This window comes from Coregonus clupeaformis, chromosome 37 (assembly GCF_020615455.1).
Source record: "Coregonus clupeaformis isolate EN_2021a chromosome 37, ASM2061545v1, whole genome shotgun sequence".
Classification (NCBI taxonomy): domain Eukaryota; kingdom Metazoa; phylum Chordata; class Actinopteri; order Salmoniformes; family Salmonidae; genus Coregonus; species Coregonus clupeaformis.
Window position 1 is genome coordinate 6538176 of NC_059228.1, and position 24148 is coordinate 6562323.

Consider the following 24148-nt stretch of genomic DNA (forward strand, 5'->3'; position numbering starts at 1 on the left):
GGCCATGCAGTCATGGGTGAACAGGGAGTACAGGAGGGGACTGAGCACGCACCGCTGAGGGGCCCCCGTGTTAAGGATCAGCGTGGCCACCTGGGGGCGGCCTGTCAGGAAGTCCAGGATCCAGTTGCAGAGGGAGGTGTTTAGTCCCAGGATCCTTAGCTTAGTGATGAGCTTTGAGGGCACTATGGTGTTGAACGCTGAGCTGTAGTCAATGAATAGCATTCTCACGTAGGTGTTCCTCTTGTCCAGGTGGGAAAGGGCAGTGTGGAGTGCGATTGAGATTGCATCATCTGTGGATCTGTTGGGGTGGTATGCAAATTAGAGTGGGTCTAGTGTTCTGGGATAAAGGTGTTGATGTGAGCCATGACCAGCCTTTCAAAGCACTTCATGGCTACAGACGTCAGTGCTACGGGTCGGTAGTCATTTATGGAGGTTATCTTAGTGTCCTTGGTCACGGGGACTATGGTGGTCTGCTTGAAAGATGTTGGTATTACAGACTCAGTCAGGGACATGTTGAAAATGTCAGTGAAGACACTTGCCAGTTGGTCAGCACAGCTCGGAGTACACGTCCTGGTAATCCGTCTGGCCCTGCGGCCTTGTGAATGTTGACCTGCTTAAAAGTCTTACTCACATTGGCTACGGAGAGCGTGATCACACAGTCATCCGGAACAGCTGGTGCTCTCATGCATGCTTCAGTGTTGCTTGCCTAAAAGCGAGCATAGAAGTGGTTTAGCTCGTCTGGTAGGCTTGTGTCACTGGGCAGCTCGCGGCTGTGCTTCCCTTTGTAGTCTGTAATAGTTTTCAAGCCCTACCACATCCGACGAGCGTCAGAGCCGGTGTAGTACGATTCAATCTTAGTCCTGTATTGACTCTTTGCCTGTTTGATGGTTCGTCGGAGGGCATAGCGGGATTTCTTATAAGCGTCCGGGATAGAGTCCCGCTCCTTGAAAGCGGCAGCTCTACCCTTTAGCTCAGCGCGGATGTTGCCTGTAATCCATGGCTTCTGGTTGGGGTATGTACGTACGGTCACTTTGGGGACGACGTCATCGATGCAGTTATTGATGAAGCCAGTGACTGATGTGGTGTACTCCTCAATGCTCTCCGAAGAATCCCGAAACATGTTCCAGTTTGTGCTAGCAAAACAGTCCTGTAGCTTAGCATCTACGTCATCTGACCACTTTTTTATTTACCAAGTCACTGGTGAAGCATTAGTTTTTGCTTATAAGCAGGAATCAGGGGGATAGAGTTATGGTCAGATTTGCCAAATGGAGGGCGAGGGAGAGCTTTGTATGCGTCTCTGTGTTTGGGGTAAAGGTGATCTAGAGTTTTTTTTCCTCTGGTTGCACATTTAACATGCTGGTAGAAATTAGGTAGAACGGATTTAAGTTTCCCTGCATTAAAGTTATGGCCTTATACAGCTCATTGAGTGCAATCTTAATGCCAGCATTGGTTTGTGGTGGTAAATAGACAGCTATGAAAAATATAGATGAAAACTCTCTTGGTAAATAGTGTGGTCTACAGCTTATCATAAGATACTCTACCTAGGCGAGCAAAACCTTGTGACTTCCTTAGTATTTGATTTTGTGCACCAGCTGTTTTTTACAAATGTACACAGACCGCCACCCTTTGTCTTACCGGAGTCAGCCGTTCTATCCTGCCGATGTAGTGTATATCCCGTCAGCTGTATGTTGTCCATGTCGTCGTTCAGCCACGACTCGGTGAAACATAAGATATTACAGTTTTTAATGTCCCGTTGGTAGGATAACCGTAATATTAGGTCATCTAATTTATTTTCAAATGATTGAACATTGGCTAATAGGATTGATGGAAGAGGCAGTTTACTCGCTTGCCGTCCACGATATCTCAGTCTCTTTCTCCTGCGAATGTCGGGGATTTGGGCCTTGTCGTGTGTCTGTAGGATATCCTTTGCGTCCGACTCGTTGAAGAAAAAATCTTCGTCCAATACGAGGTGAGTAATCGCTGTCCTGATATCCAGAAGCTCTTTTTGGTTATAAGAGACGATGGCAGAAACATTATGTACAGAATAAATTACAAATAACGCGAAAAAACACACATAATAGTACAATTGGTTAGAGGGCTGTAAAACGGCCAGTAGTCATTGGAGTTACCAGCCTCTGAAATTGCAGCGCAAATAAATGCTTGATGTAACAGACACATCTCAACATCAACTGTTCAGAGGGGACTGTGTGAATCAGGCCTTCATGGCCAAATTGCTGCAAAAAATCACTACTAAAGGACACCAATAAGAAGAAGAGACCTGCTTGGGCCAAGAAACACAAGCAATGGACATTAGACCAGTGGAAAATGTGTCCTTTGGTCTGGAGTCCAAATTTGAGATTTTTGGTTGAGACGCGGTGTGGGTGAACGGATGATCTCCAAATGTGTAGTTCCCACCGTAAAGGATGGAGGAGGAGGTGTTATGGTGTGGGGGTGCTTTGTTGGTGACCCTGTCTGTGATTTATTTAGAATTCAAGGCACACTTAACCAGCATGGCTACCTGTCACAACTTCCGCCGAAGTTGGTGCCTCTCTTTGTGCGGGCGGCTATCGGCGGTCGTCGTCACCGGTCTTCTAGCTGCCATCGATCTACGTTTCTGTTTTCTATTTGTTTTGTCTTTATTGTACACACCTGGTTCCCATCACGTTATGATTATTTCCCTATTTAACCCTCTGGTTCCCTCATGGTTTTGTGCGTGATTGTTCTTTGTTTGGTGTTTATGACTGCTGTGAGCTGGTTTATTTCCCTGCGTGGAATTAGTATTTGTTTCTTTCCGAATAAAGTTCGTCTGTTAGTCAGTTCTGTGTCCTGCGCCTAACTCCGTCCTACAGCTGCACACTTACACCTGACAGAATCACGCACCACATATGGAGTCAGCAGGTGCATCCAGTCCTCTGTTACCGGTGGAGGAGCGCATCCAGCAGCACGCGAAGATGCTCCACAATCTGGGCACAGCCATGGATCGCGTGCTGCACACCATGGAGCGATGGGAGAGAGAGGGTTCTCCCACACCCCCATCAACTTCACCTCAACCCACACCGCTGTCCACCCCTCAGTCACCTGGACCCAGTGGGATCCGGCTCTCGCTCCCGAAGGTCTATGATAGGATGGCTGCTGGGTGCCAGGGGTTCCTGTTCCAGGTGGAGCTCTACCTGGCGACCGTCCACCCGGCTCCCTCGGGATACGAGAGAGTGCCCGCCCTCATCTCCTGTTTGTCGGGGAAAGCGCTGGAGTGGGCCAACGCTGAATGGGGAGGGACTGACGCAACGTTGGTTCGCTACGAGGATTTCACCCGCCCTTTCCAGGTGGTCTTCGATCATCCGTCTCAGGGGAGAGCGGCGGGGGAACGCTTGTTCCATCTCTGATAGGGGACGAGGAGCGCACAGGACTTCGCACTGGACTTCAGCACCCTGGCTGCCAGCGCGGGATGGAACGAGAGGGCCCTGATCGACCATTACCGGTGTAGTCTATGGGAGGACGTTCGTCGGGAGCTGGCCTGCAGGGGCACCACCCTTACCCTCGACCTGCTGGTGGATTTATCCAGCCGGCTGGATAACCTGTTGGCCACCCGCGGACGCTCGGATTGGGGTCCGTCCGTTCCATCCCCCAGCACCTCCGAGTCTACACCTATGGAGCTCGGAGGTGTTGCTCTAAGGGTGACCAGAGGGGGGGCCGTTTCCTGCACCACCTGTGGCCGCAGAGGGCACACTGCTGGTCGGTGCTGGGGAGGTTCCCCAGGGAGTCGAGGCAGCAGGCAGGGCACTGGAGGATCATCCCAGGTGAGTAGGCACCCGACTCACCCAGAGCTCCCTGTTGCGCACATGTGTGTCTGTATAGAGTTTCCTGGGTTTTCCTCGCATTCCCAGCATAAGGCGCTAATAGATTCAGGTGCAGCTGGGAACTTTAATGACCGTTAATTTGCACTTAGATTAGGGATCCCTATTGTTCCTGTTGATGTGCCCTTTCCTGTACATGCCTTAGATAGTCATCCTTTAGGGTCGGGCCTGATTAGGGAGATCACAGCTCCACTATGTATGATAACGCAGGAGGGTCATGAGGAGAGCATTAGTCTCTTCCTGATCGATTCTCCTGCGTTTCCTGTGGTGTTGGGGCTTCCCTGGTTGGCCCATCATGACCCCACTATTTCGTGGCAACAGAGGGCTCTGAAGGGATGGTCACGTCAGTGCTCAGGGAGGTGTGTGGGTGTTTCCATAGGTGCAACTTCGGTGGAGAGTCCAAACCAGGTCTCCACCATGCACATCCCCCCCGAATATGCCGATTTGGCTCTCGCATTCTGTAAAAAGAAGGCGACTCAATTACCACCCCATTGTAGGGGGGATTGTGCGATAAATCTCCAGGTAGACGAGTCACGTGTATCCTCTGTCACAGGAGGAGACGGCGGGTATGGAAACATATGTCTCCGAAACTCTGGGACAGGGATACATTCGGCCTTCCACTTCACCTGCCTCCTCGAGTTTCCTTTTTGTGAAGAAGAAGGATGGAGGTTTACACCCGTGCATTGACTATCGAGGTATAAATCAGATCACGGTGAAGTACAGTCACCCGCTGCCTCTCATAGCCAGTGTGACCGAGTCATTGCACGGGGCGCGCTTCTTCACCAAATTGGATCTCAGGAGCGCGTACAACCTGGTGCGTATCTGGGAGGGGGATGAGTGGAAGACGGCATTTAGTACCACCTCTGGGCACTATGAGTACCTCTTCATGCCGTACGGGTTGATGAATGCTCCATCAGTCTTCCAATCCTTTGTAGACGAGATTTTCAGGGACCTGCACAGGCAGGGTGTAGTGGTGTATATAGATTACATTCTAATATACTCCGCTACACGCGCCGAGCATGTGTCCCTGGTGGGCAAGGTGCTTGGTCGACTGTTGGAGCATGACCTGTATGTCAAGGCTGACAAATGTCTGTTCTTACAACAGTCCGTCTCCTTCCTAGGGTACCGCCTGTCCGCGTCAGGGGTGGAGATGGAAAATGACCGCATTTCAGCCGTGTGTAATTGGCCGACTCCAACCACGGTAAAGGAGGTGCAGCGGTTCTTAGGGTTTGCCAACTACTACCGGAGGTTTATCCTGGGCTTTGGTCAGGTAGCGGCTCCCATTACCTCCTTGCTGAAGGGTGGACCGGTGCGACTGCAGTGGTCAACTGGGGCGGACAGGGCTTTTGGTCACCTGAAGGCTCTGTTTACCTCTGCTCCCGTGCTGGCTCATCCTGATCCCTCCTTGGCATTCATAGTAGAGGTGGACGCATCCGAGGCTGGGATAGGAGCTGTGCTGTCTCAGTGCTCGGGTACGCCACCAAAGCTCCGCCCCTGTGCTTTCTTTTCGAAGAAGCTCAGCCCGTCGGAGCGAAACTATGATGTGGGGGACCGGGAGCTGTTAGCTGTTGTCAAGGCTCTGAAGGCGTGGAGACATTGGCTTGAGGGGGCTAAACACCCTTTCCTCATTTGGACTGACCACCGCATTCTGGAGTACATCCGGGCGGCGAGGAGACTAAACCCTCGCCAGGCAAGGTGGGCCATGTTTTTCACCCATTTTGTTTTCACCCTATCCTACAGACCAGGTTCCCAGAACGCTAAGGCAGACGCTCTGTCCCGGATGTATGACACAGAGGAGTGGTCCACGGATCCCACTCCCATACTTCCGGCTTCTTGCCTGGTGGCGCCGGTGGTATGGGAGGTTGACGCGGACATCAAGTGGGATTGATTGATCTGTTGGGCCCACACCTCACCCTCCTCTGGTCATCCTGGCATCGGTCGGACAGTGCGCTGTCTTAGTGGGAAGTACTGGTGGCCCACTTTAGCTAAGGACGTGAGGGTTTATGTTTCCTTCTGCTCGGTGTGCGCCCAGTGCAAGGCACCTAAACACCTGCCCGTTCCACAATGGCCGTGGTCACACCTATCGGTGGACTTCGTGACGGATCTTCCTCCGTCACAAGGTAACACCATGATCCTGGTCGTTGTGGATCGGTTTTCTAAGTCCTGCCGTCTCCTTCCTTTGCCCGGTCTCCCTACGGCCCTACAGACTGCGGAGGCTCTGTTTACCCACGTCTTCCGGCACTACGGGGTGCCTGAGGATATAGTGTCTGATCGGGGTCCCCAGTTCACATCGAGGGTCTGGAGGGCGTTCATGGAACATCTGGGGGTCTCGGTCAGCCTGACCTCAGGTTTTCACCCCGAGAGTAATGGGCAGGTGGAGAGAGTTAACCAGGATGTGGGTAGGTTTCTGCGGTCCTATTGCCAGGACCGGCCGGGGGAGTGGGCGGCGTTCATCCCCTGGGCAGAGATGGCCCAAAACTCCCTCCGCCACTCCTCCACTAACATGTCTCCATTTCAGTGTGTACTAGAGTATCAGCCGGTCCTGGCACCGTGGCATCAGAGCCAGATCGAGGCACCTGTGGTGGATGAATGGTTTCGGTGCTCAGAGGAGACCTGGGACACTGCCCATGTGCACCTGCAATGGGCCATCAGGCGACAGAAGGTACGGTAGGTAAGGGGTACGGTCCGGAGGAGAGATGCTGGGTGCCGGTGGAGGACATCCTGGACCCTTCCTCACGGCAGGAGTTTCACCGTCTCCGCCCGGATCGTCCTGCGAGGCTGGGGTCGGCGCGCTGCTGGAGCCACGCGTCAAGGTTGGGGGTACTGTCACGACTTCTACCGAAGTTGGTGCCTCTCCTTGTGCGGGCGGCCATCGGCGGTCGTAGTCACCGGTCTTCTAGCTGCCACCAATCTACGTTTCTATTTTCTATTTGTTTTGTCTTTATTGTACACACCTGGTTCCCATCACATTATGATTATTTCCCTATTTAACCCTCTGGTTCCCTCATGGTTTTGTGCTTGATTGTTCTTTGTTTGGTGTTTATGACTGCTGTGAGCTGGTTTATTTCACTGCGTGGAATTAGTATTTGTTTCTTTCCGAGTAAAGTTTGTCTGTTACTCAGTTCTGTGTCCTGCGCCTGACTCCGTCCTACCGCTGCACACTGACGCCTGACACTACCACAGTATTCTGCAGCGATACGCCATCCCATCTGGTTTGGGCTTAGTGGGACTATCATTTGTTTTTCAACAGGACAATGACCCAACACACCTCCAGGCTGTGTAAGGGGTACCTTACCAAGAAGGAGAGTGATGGAGTGCTGCATCAGATGACCTGGCCTCCACAATCCCCCGACCTCAACCCAATTGAGATGGTTTGGGATGAGTCGGACCGCAGAGTGAAGGAAAAGCAGCCAACAAGTGCTCAGCATATGTGGGAACTCCTTCAAGACTGTTGGAAAATCATTCCAGGTGAAGCTGGTTGAGAGAATGCCAAGAGAGTGCAAAGCTGTAATCAAGACTATTTGAAAAATCTCAAATATAAAATATATTTTGATTTGTTTAACACTTTTTTGGTTACTACATGATTCCATATGTGTTATTTCATAGTTTTGATGTCTTCACTATTATTCTACAATGTAAAAAAGAGTAAAAATAAAGAAAAACCCTTGAATGAGTAGGTGTGTCCAACCTTTTGACGTGTTATGTACAACTACATTAAACCAATCTTAAAGAGTAAGAGACTCACACAACACATTTTGTATTAAATAATAAGGTAATCTAATTCTACCAAGCATATCTTACCAAATAAATGTCATGTTTTCTGACGGTTTCAGATAAATAAGGTTTTATTCACAATGTAAGCTTCCATTATTTTTCCATTATTACATCTGATGAAAGAAAGAAAGAAGGGGGAGGCTATCATATAACTAGATCGCACATATTTTAACTTTTTATTGATTGCAACATAATCATGTAATAATGAAATAACAATTAATAACACTCATTTGTTTTCAAAATCATAGCTAATTGTTGCACAAAGATTGCCATTAGGAGGAATCAAATGGTGAGCTGCAGTTTTGACACAGAACATGCCCACATTCTACATTTATAGTCTCATGTCCTAACAACACAGTAGCACTAACTATTTGATATTTTTTGTGTAAAAGAAAGAATATATTAAACTAAACACGGTTCTCTTATTTTCTTTGGCAAGTATACTTGGAAACGTTAAAGTGGAAAGACAAAAGTGGCTTTTACATTTCAAAGAACATGATCATATCAAGTAGAAACTCTGCAGTTTTTCTGGATGAACTCAGTGTCCACTCTTTGTCCATCTTAACCTCACAGGTCTACAATATAGGACAGGTGATGCTAAAGAAGTCCCCTTTAATTATGGGCTGGAAACAACATTTTTACAGATTTACTAATTGGAGGCTATCGTAGAAGCGGCACAGGCACTTGAAAGAAATTAACATTGACATACAACCTGGTACACAGTCATGCAATGATACAACTTGACCAACATGACTTTGAGGTTATGATTAACATACCGAAGAGCTGCTTGAAACATGGTCTATGTAATTCCAGCCATTTTTCAGCAAATACACTTTTTAAATCCCCCAGTTTCAACGTGGAATACCCGTGCAACAGAAATAAAAGGGAACCAACTTTAGATTGTTTATGTACAGTTTTTATATAAATATACACATCTACCCAATTACGAATCTTTATTTTCCACAATGGTTTTTGCTTTTAACTATCAAGCTTGTCCACAATTTTTGCGGGTGAAGGCAAAGCCATCCAGTTTGCATAAACACTATCATTGGCATATCTTGTAAAGACTGGGTTAGTGGCATCAAGTCTGTTGAGCAGTACCGGGCTCTTCTCAGGCCAGTTCGGGTATGACATGCCTAAAAACGAGAACATATCATTTTTCTGCACTGAGTAAAGAAAAAGTTGAGTGCAGACAGTAAGGCTCCCTTACATTTTTGAGAGAAGACATTTTTCAGAAGTGAATTATAGACAGATGTTTGACATAGGAACATAAGAAGGCTATACATTTAGAATTCTATGTAGAAATCACTTCACAGACAATAATGGTGTCCATAGTTCCTGTACAGTTTAACCCAAAAAAATATACTGGATTGATTAAATAAGATTCAAAGAAAAATAACACAACAATTATTGGTACATTATTGGTAATGTATGTCATGATCTCTAAATGTTATCCTTGGCTTATGCACCATTGATAATTGTTGTCAATATAAAGCAGATACAATAATTGCATCACTGTAACAGGACACCATGGACACCAAGTCACAGTCTGTTTATGGTAACTAAGTCACTGGCAGCCATCTTATTGCTAAATACTTTTATGAACTATCAACTGGAAGTGCTTAGGATCTGTAGGATTTGTTTGGGAATTTCTTATGAAAATACTTTTACAAAGTATTGTTTATCAATGTTAGCCAAAGGTTTAATTCAAAAGCCTTACTGTATGCTTACTCTGTGCTTAATAGGTAGCCTATATACACACAAACAATTCAGATAACTTAAGACAGTTTGGAATCCAAATGTAATAGATAATGATTGATTCAGCAAGGACCTGTTTCAAATGTTAAACTGTTTTTTAACAGTATTTTCCAAATTAATTACAAATGTGGGTGTTGGAATGTGTTTAGATTTTTTTTTATGTTGTCCAAAATGTATGTGTCCTAATATAACATCAATATGTAGGATTGAATGTTGATTACAATATGTCATATAAGGGAATTATGGAAATGTTTACTATTTACAGATGTGTCTATATTTCATGTACATCGGAAGCAGGTCCAAATAGTAATCATCAGACACAAGATCCTCCTTTTCCACTGACTCTCATTTTCTAAGAAATGGGAGACATTTTCAGGAAGCATGCCTAGATCACAGTCACACACGATCTATAGGAAGCCTAACACAACATGTCAATTAGAGAGCTTATGTGTCCTGTCTCTAAAATCGAGTAAATGCATGGGAAATTCTACCATAGAGCTTGTTTTCAATCCATGTGGAGGGAATGGTTCGAGGGAGAGGGGCGTTATTACAGTCCACTAGGGGTGTGTCCTCTTCGGAGAGGGCGTCGTCGTACAGTAGGGTGTCGGCTGGCGTAGACGCTGCCAGGTCCAGGTAATCCTGACAACAGGAGAGGAACACCTGATTAGGCTAATCACTAATGACAGGAAGGTGGAGCATACTGCTAATACAGTCATAATACAGTCATTTCCTACCATGCAGTTATGACCTAACTTAACCTCCCATATAGTTATGATCGTAGCCAACTGGCATAAGACGTCTAATGACAAACACTTGATAGGAAACAGAATATATTAGAGCAATACATTTCCTACTTGTGTGTGAGATAAAACGTTTTAAAAGTACTCTGTTTCAAATCCTAAACATATCCTTCACATTTTTGCACTGTATTTGGCATCCTAAAAAATTGCACTATATTTTGCCTCTTTACCTCAACACAAGACTAACTGCTATCTATTGTAATTATACGTTTTGCAAATGTTGCCCAGGGCCATATTTTGGGGATGGTCACCAGACATTGGTTATACTTATTGCTGGACATGAGACTGGCCATTTGCTGTTTACTCCATTTATGACATTGCATACTGTAACTACCAGTGAACAGTGTAACGACCACATTAGACAGAGAAAGAGTGTTGGTTGTTTTGCTTGATCCTACCCGGTTTTTCACCATCATCTTCTCCAGTTCTTTGCTGATATCTGCGAATATGGGCCTTTTGTTTGACTCCTGTTTCCAGCATCGAAGCATCAGATTATACCTGCAGAAACACATTCATACAACACCTAATGGTCAGAAGCAACATAACACACGATTCACCGTGAAAATAAACCAATGGGATGGTTTACCTACAATTTAGAATAGATCATTACAACATTAGAATGAATACGTGTGGGTTTGCTGCTGGTTTGTCATGTCATGGATGTCATTACCATCACAATGTAATAGAGTAAGAGTGAGTTTTACTGTGGTTACAATGAAGCTGGGGTAAAGTAAAGTGGCAAACGTACATTTCCTCAGTGCAGTTCTCTGGTTTCTCCATCCTGTAGCCAGTCTTGAGGAGGTTAAATAGGCGTTCAGGGGCGATGCCTGGGTACGGGTTTCCACCCAGTGTCACAATTTCCCACAACAGCACACCAAAGGACCAGCTGGCAGGAGACAGAGAACACCGCATTAATAGCACCACCACCTAATGCATGGATGAAACAGTGATTCTGATGTTTGCTGTATGGTTTATCCGAGGCGGTAGGTAGCCTAGCAGTTAAGGACGTTGGGCCAGTAACTGAAAGGTCGCTGGTTGGAATCGCTGAGCTGGCAAGGTGGAAAAATCTGCCGTTCTGCCCTTGAGTAAGTCAGTTAACCCCCAACAACTGCTCCCTGGGTGCCAACGATGTTAATTAAGGTAGCCCCCAGCACCTCTCTGATTCAGAAGACACATTTCGGTTGAATACATTCAGTTGCGCAATTTAGTAGATTTTTTATCACGCAAACATAGTTGATTATGGATATGTATAACAGGTGTTTTAAGTTGATTGTGCAAGGTACTCACACGTCACTTTGTGTTGTGTAAATGTGATCAAACAAGGACTCTATTGCCATCCATTTCACTGGGATTCGGCCCTGAAAAGAGAAGCCAAAAAGTAAGAGAATGGACATTATGTTAAGAAATCCTTATTACAATCGATAACATAATAATTGACAATTTCAGAAAACGATATGATTTTGTGATATAATTTTAAAAAGTACTTGGGTATTTGACATTTGGGTACCCTACCTTGCTCCTCTTCACATAAGAGTCTTCCTCATACACGTCCCGGGACAAACCAAAGTCTGAAATCTTCATCTTACGCCCCTCCGCAACTAGGACATTTCTTGCAGCGAGGTCCCTGTGAACAAGCTATTGGAGGACAAAAGTCAATCAAGCTTCTTATAGTTTATAGTCAGGTTGAGCTCCTTTCTTTACAAAACACTGAGTCACATTGACCATGAGCTAGGTTTAGCATGGAATTCATACATACAGTGGGAGCCGAAATTATTGCCACCCTTGATGAATTGAGTAAAAAATTATGTAAAAAAGATACTGAGCTGTTTTGCATGCTTCCCCAAAATAAAAAAGTATATTATTTTATACTAATGCAGAAAATGCTTTTGTTTTTAACTAGTAATATTTATTTTATCTTTAGCATGTTTAGGAGAACATTAACCAGAACTTTACCCAGAACAGGAAGATCAGAATGCCATGACCCAAGAGGTTAAGTTCAAATCCCAGGTGAAGACATGTTGAATAATAATGACTGTATAAATGAACATGCACAATGTAATCATGTATGTCAAAGTGTGTCAAATATATTTAATATAATTTAAAACACTTTTTGTGTGTTTGAGTATTCCTAACCTTGCCAACAGGCAAATAGCTCTGAATGGATCAGTGGTTCACCAATCAGGGCCTTGATGGGCTCGACAACAGTATGAAGGGGTGATGTGTAAAGTAATACATCTTTTTTTGGGGGGGGGACATTTCTTTGGGACCTTCAGGCTTTAGGGACGCCCCCGGAACAAGCTGGGAACTAGACCAAAAACCTCCAGGGGACCATGACACAACGTCCTATGTTTTAAACATCATTGGACACAGGACTGTTCATGCAACGTTCCCATAAAACATGTCTAGAACGTTAATATCTTATATTCTGAGAACATAGCAACCATGTTCTGTGTATGTTTGGTGTGACGTTGATGGAATATTCTCCTAACCCTCAGAAAACTGGACACGGGTATATCTTTGCAACGTTCCGAGCAGTAATATTGAATTTTCTGAGAACATTGTCACCACGTTCTGGGTAAGTTCTGTTTGACAGTAGGCCTATACATTCGTACCTGTATATGGGTTGAAAATGGCCGAATTGGGCACTGATATGCACCTAAATTGGAACGCAGTAGTTGTACAGTAACATGCTATAAATGAAGTCAGTGCTCATGCGCTGCGCTTCACAGCACTGTATGGGTTTTGACTGACAGACGTTCTGAACTTGAGCACCGCACGCGACAAGAAGTTGCCCCCATCCCTCCCACTAATTGGGCAACCATTGTTAATTTTTTGTTGTCTGAGTGAGGGAAATGCTGTAAATTAAGAGGACTCTATGTATTTTGAAAGATGAGACATTGAGGATTATAATAAATACCACTTTGATGTCATACAAGCAAGCCAAACACCAGTGATACAAAATGTGCACTTCACATTTCCATATTATAACACTCATGTCATATACAGTGTCAACATTTATGATCATTATGTTTGATGTACAGTTACAAGATGACATGGCGTCATACCCTGTGTTGTCCTGAACAGCAGGAGCCTATGTTTGTCTAGTGTGAAGAAAATTGGCTGCAGAACATGCACCTGAATGCACTCATGACTCCTTTCTTTGCCCACCAAAATTACGATCTGTTTCTCTGAATTGCCTTGTGAAAGCCTAACACTGTAAGATCGTATTGGCAATAGAACAGCTTTCAAATTATGCCCACCTGACCCAGATTGCGATTTATAATGGGCCGTTTTTGTATTGTGAAAACAGTAATTGTGTTCTTGCTCTAGATCCTCAACGGCACAGCTAGGAGAGCTCAAAAAAGCACCTTATAGTTGAAGACTTCTTTGAGTCATGAAAGTGCATTGAAATTACTTAGGAACTGTGCATACTTTGGGGAGGTGCATGGCCACATGGAGACACCAGTTAGTCCTCTCACTCAAACCCTTGTCATTTATTTGTCTTATGTTGCACCTACCCCACATTTTCCAGGAATATTCTAATCATGTTACTGAATGTATCCAGAGTATTTTCAGATTTCGTTATCAACAAACGGGGCGAAAAGTACAGTAAATGTAAAATGCACATACAATCAACAGTGTAATGTTTGGATTCAGTCTTATGTCAGGTGAGCTGTTGTGTCCTCAACTTTGGTCTAATCATTTTCCAATAATCTCCAAACTGTTCCCTTTCAATTGCTACCATGCTTATGCATTTCATAGAAACATAAGAATTTTGCCCTATCCATATAAACCTATTCCTACTAGTGTAAAGGGTTAAGGGAATGGGCTCTTGGAAACAGTCACATGACAGGAATATTCCTATGAAAACATTAGGTAATGACGTAATGAGACTCTTAAGGGAACATTCTCTAAAGTTGTGGGAACATTTGTTGTTAGCTGGGAAGATTCTTATCAATAAAATCAAACAAAATGTAATATTTGGTCCCATATTCCTAGCGCTCAATGACTACAACAAGCAGTGTGTTTTAGTTGTGTTTGATTATTTTCTGTCCAATAGAAACGAATAGTAAATAATGTATTGTGTCATTTTGGAGTCACTTTTATTGTAAATAACAATAAAATGTTTCTAAACACTTCTACATTAATGTGGATGCTACCATGATTACGGATAATCCTAAATGAATCGTGAATAATTATGAGCGAGAAATTTACAGAGGCACAAAAATCATAACCCCAAGACATGCTAATCTCCGTTGTAATTGGTAATGGTGAGAGGTTAGCATGTCTTGGGGGTATAATTTTGTTTGATTTTATAGATCAGAATTTTTAGGGGTGCCAATAATTTTGAGATAAACAATTATTACTTGTAAAACAAAATCTCTTTCTCTAAACAATTGTATTAGTATAAAATAATATACTTTTCCAAGTTTTTAGAGCATACAATATAGCTTAGTATTTGTATTATTTACTTTACTTAGTCTTTTTGGCTCATACAGTATTTATCAAGGGTGCCAATAATTTTGGAGGTGACTGTATAATAAAGGCAAATCCTTACTTCCACTTCAGTCAAATTTTCACTGAGTCATGCATTGACGTCAACGGGAGACTAAGTGAAATTTGACTTAAGTGGAAGTTAGGATTCGCCACATGGTGAATATTTTGAAAGTGATAATTGCTATACAGGCACCTTCATTTCAGCCAGGTACTGCATGCCCCTGGAGATCTGCCAGGTGAAGGAGATCAGGTCGCCCATGGTGAGTGCCCTCTCATCTGGGTTCTCCAGGTAGCTCGAGTTGCGGTTGGCATCGTTGCCCAACATGTAGCTGGGTCCCACCTTTCGGCTCTCACGTAGGAAGTTGCGCAGTGACCCATATTTGGCATATTCTACAATCAGGTACATTGGACCTAGATGGAAAGAAACACACACTTAGGCTTAGAGTATCTGGCAGTATTTAATGAAATATTCATCACATATACCAGGTATAACACCGGAAGGTTAAGCATTGCAAGGACATCACGTTTTCATTAATATGATCAAGTGGGTCCATAATTTATTATACCACAACCTCATGATGACTTTAAGCATAATTTGATCAGACAGGGTATCTGAGGCACTGCTACCATAAAGGACAAGATCTGAAGACAAGATTCTCATGTATCACACATCTCCATTGGTGAAGGTACAGTCAATCAGTAACATTGATACCCTCAAATGGTGCTCAGAGTGGATGGGTATGAAGCCTTACCATCCTGGCTGCAAGCTCCGTACATCTTGATGACGTGTGGATGGTTGACTTGCTTCAGTAAGGTGAATTCTGACAGGAGGTCACGCAGTTCACTATGTGAGGCGTGGTCTGTTGCAAAATAAAAGAGAGATTCATGAAATACTTTCATAAAATACATCACCTTATCAGGCCCTTAGGCAGGATTAGGACGGCAGATTGACAAGGGCGGAATTTAATAAATTTGGGTAGCTTATATTCAGAGCTTGAGTAGCCAAAGTGATCAGTCTTAGGTCTTTGTCAGGAATCAGGACTGACAAACGGTACCATATGGATGGGCAGGGGCGCAACTTTCACTGGGGACGAGGGGAGACATTCTGAAATTGCATTTTTGTCCTCCCCAGTTTTATCATTGGAATGTGATACAAAACAAGGCCGCGGTGTGCTTTAGGACCATGCGGACGCCTCCGAGCGGTCGGGTAGGCTGTTTGGAGTGTTTATCCGATAGGATAAAAAAAATATATATATAATAATGATGTCCCCCCCACTTCTAAAACCAAAGTTGCACCCCTGTGGATGGGCATTCATGAAATGTAATTGCGGGCGGACACTGTATAGGCTACTATTCTACTTTGTGGGAATAGGAGGGGGCGTCAAAAAAATGTATGTCTCGCCTAGGGTGGCAGAACTGCCTGCACCTTATATCTGGCCAAATGTCACATCATAAAAATCTACTTCCACTGTATATTCAGTATACAGACATCTAGGGACTCACTCACTGCATGAGTCTTACAATAATTATTCCTATTGTGTGCTCTTTGTCCGGTTAGTCTTACCTTTAAGCATTTTCACAGCTACTGTGGTGTAACCAGCCTTTCCTTTCAGCCGGAATGCAGTTGCCTTGACAACCTTCCCAAACTCCCCTTCTCCTAAGGTTTTGCCCAGCACCAGGTTTTTGCGTGGAAATTCCCATTTGGGATCCTCCTGTTAAAATAATTAAGCAACGCATTTTAAAAACGTCTCTATTAATACAACATATATTTGCAGGTCTCATGATCATTTAAAAGGCAATTTAGTATAGCTAGGTTTGCAAAATTCTGGAAACTTTCCAAACATATTCAGGAAAACCTGGGAATTTGGGGAAAGTTTCAGGAATTTGGCAAACATCGTATTAGCTAAGGCCTTACAGGTATTTTGAAGGTGTCAATGGCTACATGGTTCTCCATGGAGTCCAACGAGCCACGGCGCATGTTGTTAGCGGAGTAGCTGATGGGGTAGGACTGTGCGGGCCGCCGGAAGGTCATCTCAGCCGAGGTGATGGGGGGCTTGGGGGAGTTCTTGTGGTAACGATGGATGAAGTAGGAGGACAGGAGGATGGAGACGATGAAGGAGAGCAGCACGGCAGTGGCAATGATGGTCTTGCAGACCTCGTCACACATGGCCTCTGGATCAGACATGGCAGAAGGAGTCAGTGGTCAACAAAAAAACACCATGGAAACCATCCTCTGATAACAAAGGCTAAATGTAATTTCACCTTTGATTGACATACAGTATCATGCTGTTTCATGACCTATGCGGGGGGGTATATGGGTCAATACACATAGAACAAAAAGGGATTTTAAATGAAACAACTCACCCTCTATATCATCCTTCTCACAGAAGCATTTTTCAGAGTAACAATAGCAGGTTCCATGACCTGCTCTGATGCCAGACACAATGCCTTTCTCATGACCTCCTATAACGGGTTCAGCTGAGAGACACAAAGACATATACATCTATTGAATTCAACAATAAAATAAAGCTCTTGAAATACTGTCAAAAAATAAAGAACATCAATACGGTAGCCAAATTTAAATGGCAGTAAAAGATTTAGACATTTCTCACTTGTACAATCCTGAGGACATATTGACACGTCTTTGCTTTCAACTGCATCACAAAAACCATCAGGGCATGTGCGGAGGTCAGGGGAGCAGGTGGAATAACTTTCTGATATTCCTGAAAGATAGAGGAAAAATATAATAGCATCATTTCCTGTGCCAATGAAATACCCCTAATTATGTAGAGTGTGGGTACCTTTTGCAGAGCCCTGTCTCCATTGGCACCTCCCTGTGGTTGCCCCCAGGCCTCTGATGTTCTCACAGTCCCTACGCTGTCTCCCCTTTGCACAGGAGAGGAACCGCTGGTCCTCTAGGCCCTGCTTATCAACTACACAACACAAACACAAACTTTATGAAGACAACACAAAGCTATGGACATGGACAAAGCTATGGATAGAGTCTTGGACATGGATAGAGTTAACATAATTTGAAATGTCTCTACTACACTAGTACTAAGGTCTCTAACAATGAGGCGTGAGCCTTGAAAAAGGGGCAACACTAGGGCATCCATATTAGGAAGTCAGACAGAACTGACGGCTTCCAAATATGGATGCCATACATCTCATTCATTGATAATCTCTGTGGCCAAATCAGCATCAGTCTGGAGTATTGCTGGGAATTAACTAATTATCTCAGGAGAGTACTTACTATTGCTATCGAGCACAATGAGGATCTGAGCGCTAGCCTGCAGCAGATTCTGTTGCTCTTGAGCAATAACCACGTACTGCAGGTCCTGGCACTCTGGCCTGTGAAGCGCCTCTGTGTCGTTCACATATAACACCCCCGCCATGTCCTTGAGGCTCTGTGCAATGCTAATCGCAGCGTGGCATGACTGTATGTCGGCGGACACATTCTTATCTGTCTTCTCTGCTACCGCTAGCCGGTATGTGACATTGATGCCCTGGAACTTCAGGCAGTTGTCCACACAAATCCTACCAACCTGAAAAGAGAAGGAACATAAATCATACAGGGAAAATGCTACAGTTATAATCGGATTGACACATGATCTTGCATATAGCCTACTGGGGTGAAAATAGGTCCATGATGAGCTAACCTGTGAAATATCAACCAAGTAACCTCACAGACTGCTTTAATGGCATTTTCATCACATTATTCCTCCACAGAGGAATACTATTATCTTAAAAGAGTTGTCTGCTTCATAAGCATTTCATAAGCAGGATCCCTCTTCTCAAGCGAAGAGGGCTGCATGTGAACACTAGGTACCTGGGCGTAGACATTAGCTCTACATGTTAGGGTGAAGAGGTATGTCACATTGGTGAAGTGGATGGGGACAGGTAAGATGGTGATATTGTAGTGCAGCATCACAGTTCCCTCTGGACCGGGGTATGTAGTGTCATTAACCAGGTAATCCAGCTGGAGTGTCCTATTCTCGGTTACAGACAAATTCTTCTTCAGTGCAAGCCCTATATGCCACACAAAAGGAAGGGGGGGGGGGGGGCAGTTAGTTTATTTAATGAATCGATCAAAATATTTTGTAGAAGTTAACAGGCTGGTTTCCCGGACACATATTAACTCTAGTCCTAGACTGGAAAGCGACTAGGCTTACTCTGTGTCCGGGAAACCAGCCCTTAGAGTGATTGTGGAACTCATCTGGACTACTCACGGAACTCATGAACAGTGCCTCGGACGTTGCCAAAAATGGCCTTCTCTTCTTTGAAAGAGTATTCTATGGTGAACATTTCATTTATCCATGAGTCATTGGTCATCATATTTCCGACAAATCTATTCTGACTCTGGGATTTGGGATACCTGGGTGTTGTGTCTCTATCATAGACAACCAAGTTGCCAAAAGAACTTCCCTGAGAAACACACAACAAGAACAACAGTGGTATCAATGATACATTTATAGCAATAAACTGATATACAGTATGGTAGTAAAAGTAATGTAAAGTCACCTGCATGCGATCAAAATCTAGTACCACGTCCTCTGTGTCTGTTCCACTGACATACGGTGCATTGTCGTCCTCGTCGTAGACGTTGATATGTAGTGTAACAAAAAACTTGTCTATCATCGTGTCAGTCTGCACTGTGCAAACCAGAATGGGACTGTACGTCTCCCTCTCCTCGCGGTCCAATGGAGCTGTCACTACCAACTCAGTGGTGGTGTCATTCACAGCGAATGGGGCTGGAACATCTAGCGCCAAATGGAACATGAAGAGGAGATGTAAACAACATGTCATGTTAGTCTCATGTTGCCAGACTACTGGAGCAGCAATGAGAAAGAAAATCGAAAAGAAGATTGAGGTTAATATCATGCATTCTATAAGAGTGGGAACATGGGGTAACCCACCAAGGTTAGTAAAGACCCAGTGGCAATTCTACACATTCTGCCTTGAGGCAAAGAGAATAATGTATAGTTTATATCTAATCTCATGCTATTCTACACATTTTGCAATGAGGCTGAGAGAATTATGCATTTTTAAAGCACATTTCCTGCTATTCTACACATTTTGCCATGGGGGAGAGAGGAACATTTGCAGTTTTATAGCTAATCACATGCTATTCTACACATTTTGCAATAAAGCTAAGAGAACATGTTGCAGTTTTACAGCTAATTGGAATGAATGGCAGAGGCATAATCCTGATTTTACTTATGCAGGAAAATTAAACAAAGGCATGTTATATATCAGAAATTGTGCAATAGAATTATTGTCAACCTAAAATATTGTCATATAATCATAAATGCTTTCTATATGGGTTTTATACACATTTTCTGTATACTGTATATATATATACAGTAAGCTCCAAAAGTATTGGGACAGTGACACATTTGTTGTTATTTCAGCTCTGCACTCCAGCACCTTGGATCATTTTGTGTCATTTTGGAGTCACTTTTATTGTAAATAAGAATATAATATGTTTCTAAACACTTCTTTATTAATGTGGATGCTACCATGATTACAGATAGTCCTGAATGAATCGTAAATAATGATGAGTGAGAGTTGCACAAATATCATACCCCCAAGACATGCAAATCTTTCACCATTCCACCAATAGGGGAGGTTAGAATTTTTGTGGGGGTATGATAGCTGGACATTTGTCCGTAATCATGGTAGCATCCACATTAATGTAGAAGTGTTTAGAAACATATTATATTCTTATTTACAATAAAATGACAACATATTATTTACCATACATTTCTGTTGGACCCAAAATAGTCTGAAACACAACCAAAACAAACAGCAAATGCATCCAACAAGTTTGTAGAGTCACAAGCTTGATGTAATCATTGCAAACTAGGAATATGGGACCAAATACTAACGGTTCACCCGATATAATGGAAATACCCTCAAATTAAAGCTGTCAGTCTGCACTTTAACCTCATAGTCATTGTATCATTTCAAATCCAAAGTGTAGGAGTACAGAGCCAAAACAACATAAAATGTGTCACTGTCCCAATACTTTTTTGTTTTCTTTATATGATACAATGTCAGTACTTGTTGCATTTGCAACTTGTCTAAGTCCTATCATCTATTGATTTCAGCCAGTGTATAGTTGTAGATTGACTGCATTGTTTGAATGGAATGTTGGCATATTGGCAGTTAATTTGAAAAATGTATGGAATCATTCCTCTAAAACTGGCTGGCTAGCTAGCTGACAAACTGGACCCTGATAAATTATTCAAATTAATTATTTTATAGAACATCTTATCACAGCACTGGCAAACCATGGTAGAACAATTCCCTGATCAAAATGGCTGACCTTTATCCCATCATAAGAAGGTTCATGTCCATTCTAGTATTCTAATTCCTAATTCTATGGAGGCAACCTCCAGGGGGGGCTGCGGGGGTGTGTGGTACGCCAGTGTAGAGACATGCAAAGTGTTTCATGTTTCTCATAATATGATGCACAGAGACAGTGTGGGTGGGGCGAGTGTAGCAAGCCTCACCGGATTCTACACTGTAGGAGATGGTGTAGTTGGGGCAGACGTTAAGCCTGGTGAGCTGTCTGAGCTGGCGGAGGGCCCCGGGGAACCTGTTCTCCTTAATGTGGGAGTGCAGGTCTTTGTCAGGGAAGCACAGTTTCTTCAGCTCTGGTCTGGTCTGGCCACACGGTGGCGCTGTGTCATTGATGAAGGTCAGGCTGACCTGTACGGTGGGGTGGCTGAGGCCACAGAGGAATTTCTTCAATGGTCTGGTCGCTGCAATGACACTCAGCGGCAGCTTCCAAAACTTATCTGATCAGCAAGAGAACCAAAAGAGTAACACAAGGCCCCATTTAAATCTCCCACAGTGCATTTATTTCTTGATGACTGGGCACTTTCTGGGCTTCTATGCAATTACATTACTGTCCTGGTCTCCAGTATCCCAAAAGCATCTTAATGCTAAGTTCATCGTTGGAACCAATGGTTAGAACCAGATTCTGAAAGCAGATCCCTGAACATGATGCATCACCTTGAAGCTCAACGTTATTAGTATGCACAAAGCGTGAAAGCTGAGCAACTTGAATCACTTCCCCCCACACATTTTACAATGTTAAATATAACCGTATATTGGAAAAATATTGGAGTGTTGTGCTCAAGTAAATAGATTGCACGGTCAACTTCATAACATATTCAATAAACAATGGGAAAATAATACATATGCACAACCTTCTGTCTCTATTAAACTCACATGCAGAGTCAAAGTCGCTCCACTCCAGGGTCTTATTCATGGAGAGTATCCCTGTGGTCTCGTCCAGGTGGAACCACGGAGCATAGGGTGGAGGCCTCAGGTAGCACAGGTAGAAGTGGGGCCGTTGAGAGTCACTCTCCACCATGGCGTGGACCTGGAGCACGGGTGTCCCTGCAGACTGCCCGACGTACACAGTCTCCTTGTACTGATTCTGGGGGAAGTAGAGCCCAACTGACCCTGCAAAAATAAAGAAATGCCATGTGTTAGGAATGGAGGTAGTTAGAGGTAGACAGCACTCTTCCACATCCCGTCTCTAGGGAGCAGCAGCAACTCGGGCAGGTGCTGAGAGTGCCAGTAAGGCTTGACGAGGTCTTCCTACATTTGTTTGAATGCCTTTTTGCTATGGCATTAGCTTTTGTTTCTTTTTGTATATATTATTGTTTTTGTCACCAACAATTGAACATTTATTAACTGCTTGGGCTGGACAACTACAGAGTCAGGACAGAGCTCATCAGAGCTCATCCTGGACAGAGCTCATCCTGGACCCTGGTAAGTACACTTTCTTCCTAGGCACATGCATCCAATACCCTGTTAGCTTACCCCTACTTTCATGTTAAATACACACATTCAGACATGTTACAGAGTTGAGATCAGCTAGGCAGGCCACGAACCCCTAGACAAAGTGAGAGTACTCTTTTTCATGGTTGGTTAGCTGCTTCCGTAACACATGGAATCACCAAACCACCCAGATACTATTAACATACCTGGGAATCATGTAGATATAGTCTGAATAACTACAGTGCACTCTGAAATATCAAGACACAGTCTTTGACATTCCCAGTACAGTAGCAAGTAACTGAGATGCTGTTTGATTGAAGAGAGGAAAAAAAGTAAGCACTGTTGCCAAAAACACTATGTCCTCTGGCACCCCGTAGTGCCGGAAGAGATGTGTAAATAGGGCCTCCGCAGTCTGCAGGGCCATGGGGAGACCGGGCAGAGGAAGGAGGCGGCAGGCTTTGGAAAAGCGGTCCACAATGACCAGGATGGTGGTGTTACCTTGAGAGAGGGGAAGATCAGTAAGGAAGTCAATACACAAGTGGGACCATGGCCGTTGTGGAACTGGTAAGGGCTGTAACTTACCCGCTGGGAGGTGCCTAGGTAACTTACTCTGTGTGCACACCGAGCAGGAGGAGACATACACCCTCACGTCCTTAGCCAAGGTAGGCCACCAGTACTTTCCAGTCAGGCAGCGCACTGTACGACCGATACCTGGGTGACCAGAGGAGGGGGACGTGTGTGCCCAATAGATCAGACGGTCACGGACAAGAGAAGGCACGTACTAAAGCCCAGCTGGACACTGAGGTGGAGATGGCTCTGTGCGTAACGCCCGCTCTATGTCCGCGTCCATCGCCCACACTACTGGCACCACAATGCAGGAGGCCGGGAGTATGGGGGTGTTGTCTATGGGCCTCTCCTCTGTGTCATACAGCCGTGACAGTGCGTCTGCCTTCATGTTCTTTGTACCCGGGATGTAAGATAGTGTAAAATCAAACCGGGTGAAGAATAGGGCCCACCTGGCCTGGTGAGGGTTCAGCCTCCTCGCTTCCCGGATGTACTCCAGGTTACGGTGGTCCGTCCAGACGAGGAAAGGGTGTTTCACCCCCTCGAGCCAGTGCCTCCACACGGTCAGGGCTCAGACAACAGCCAACAGCTCCCGATCACCAACGTCGTAGTTCTGCACCGCCGGGCTGAGCTTCTTGGAGAAGAAGGGACAGGGGCGGAGCTTGGGTGGCGTGCCCAAACGTTGATATAGGACAGCACCTATCCCTACCTCGGACGCATCCACCTCCACTACGAACGGTAGTGATGGATCGGGAGGGCCGATACCGGGGCTGAGGTGAACAGACCCCTCAGGTTACTGAAGGCCCTGTCAGCCTCAGCAGACCAGCGGAGCCGGGACGGCCCACCCTTCAACAGAGATGTGATGGGAGCTGCGACCTTGCCAAAGCTCCGGATAAACCTACGATAGTAGTTGGCAAAGCCAATAACGCGCTACACCGCCTTAACTGTGGTTGGAGTCAGCCGATTACGCACGGCTGAAATGCGATCTCCCTCCATCTCCACACCTGAGGTGGTAATGCAGTATCCGAGGAAGGAGACGAACTGTCATGTTTCAACAGTCGGGCCAGCACTTTGCGAACCAGGGACACATGCTCTGCGCGCGTA

The 24148-nt window shown here is 44.7% G+C and overlaps 1 protein-coding gene across 2 annotated transcripts in view; it reads right to left on the reverse strand.

Annotated features, from left to right (window-relative positions):
- Nucleotides 1–7707: 7707 nt before the first annotated feature.
- Nucleotides 7708–24148, reverse strand: part of ret (ret proto-oncogene receptor tyrosine kinase) — a 36242-nt gene continuing 19801 nt past the window's right edge. The window contains exons 2-20 of one of the 2 annotated variants that reach the window (XM_041866474.1): nt 21923–22159; nt 21199–21486; nt 19205–19443; nt 18913–19108; nt 18513–18712; nt 17937–18228; nt 17485–17616; nt 17296–17406; nt 17048–17161; nt 16599–16855; nt 16248–16395; nt 15436–15543; nt 14877–15094; nt 11699–11821; nt 11474–11544; nt 10935–11072; nt 10585–10684; nt 9878–10025; nt 7708–8764 (exon numbers count right to left, since the gene is read on the reverse strand). In XM_041866474.1, the coding sequence (XP_041722408.1) occupies nt 8607–8764; nt 9878–10025; nt 10585–10684; nt 10935–11072; nt 11474–11544; nt 11699–11821; nt 14877–15094; nt 15436–15543; nt 16248–16395; nt 16599–16855; nt 17048–17161; nt 17296–17406; nt 17485–17616; nt 17937–18228; nt 18513–18712; nt 18913–19108; nt 19205–19443; nt 21199–21486; nt 21923–22159 (3278 nt within the window). In that variant the 3' untranslated portion in view covers nt 7708–8606. Of the gene's footprint in view, nt 10026–10584; nt 10685–10934; nt 11073–11473; nt 11545–11698; nt 11822–14876; nt 15095–15435; nt 15544–16247; nt 16396–16598; nt 16856–17047; nt 17162–17295; nt 17407–17484; nt 17617–17936; nt 18229–18512; nt 18713–18912; nt 19109–19204; nt 19444–21198; nt 21487–21922; nt 22160–24148 lie in introns of both variants that reach the window. The other variant, XM_041866475.1, reaches the window with a different exon arrangement.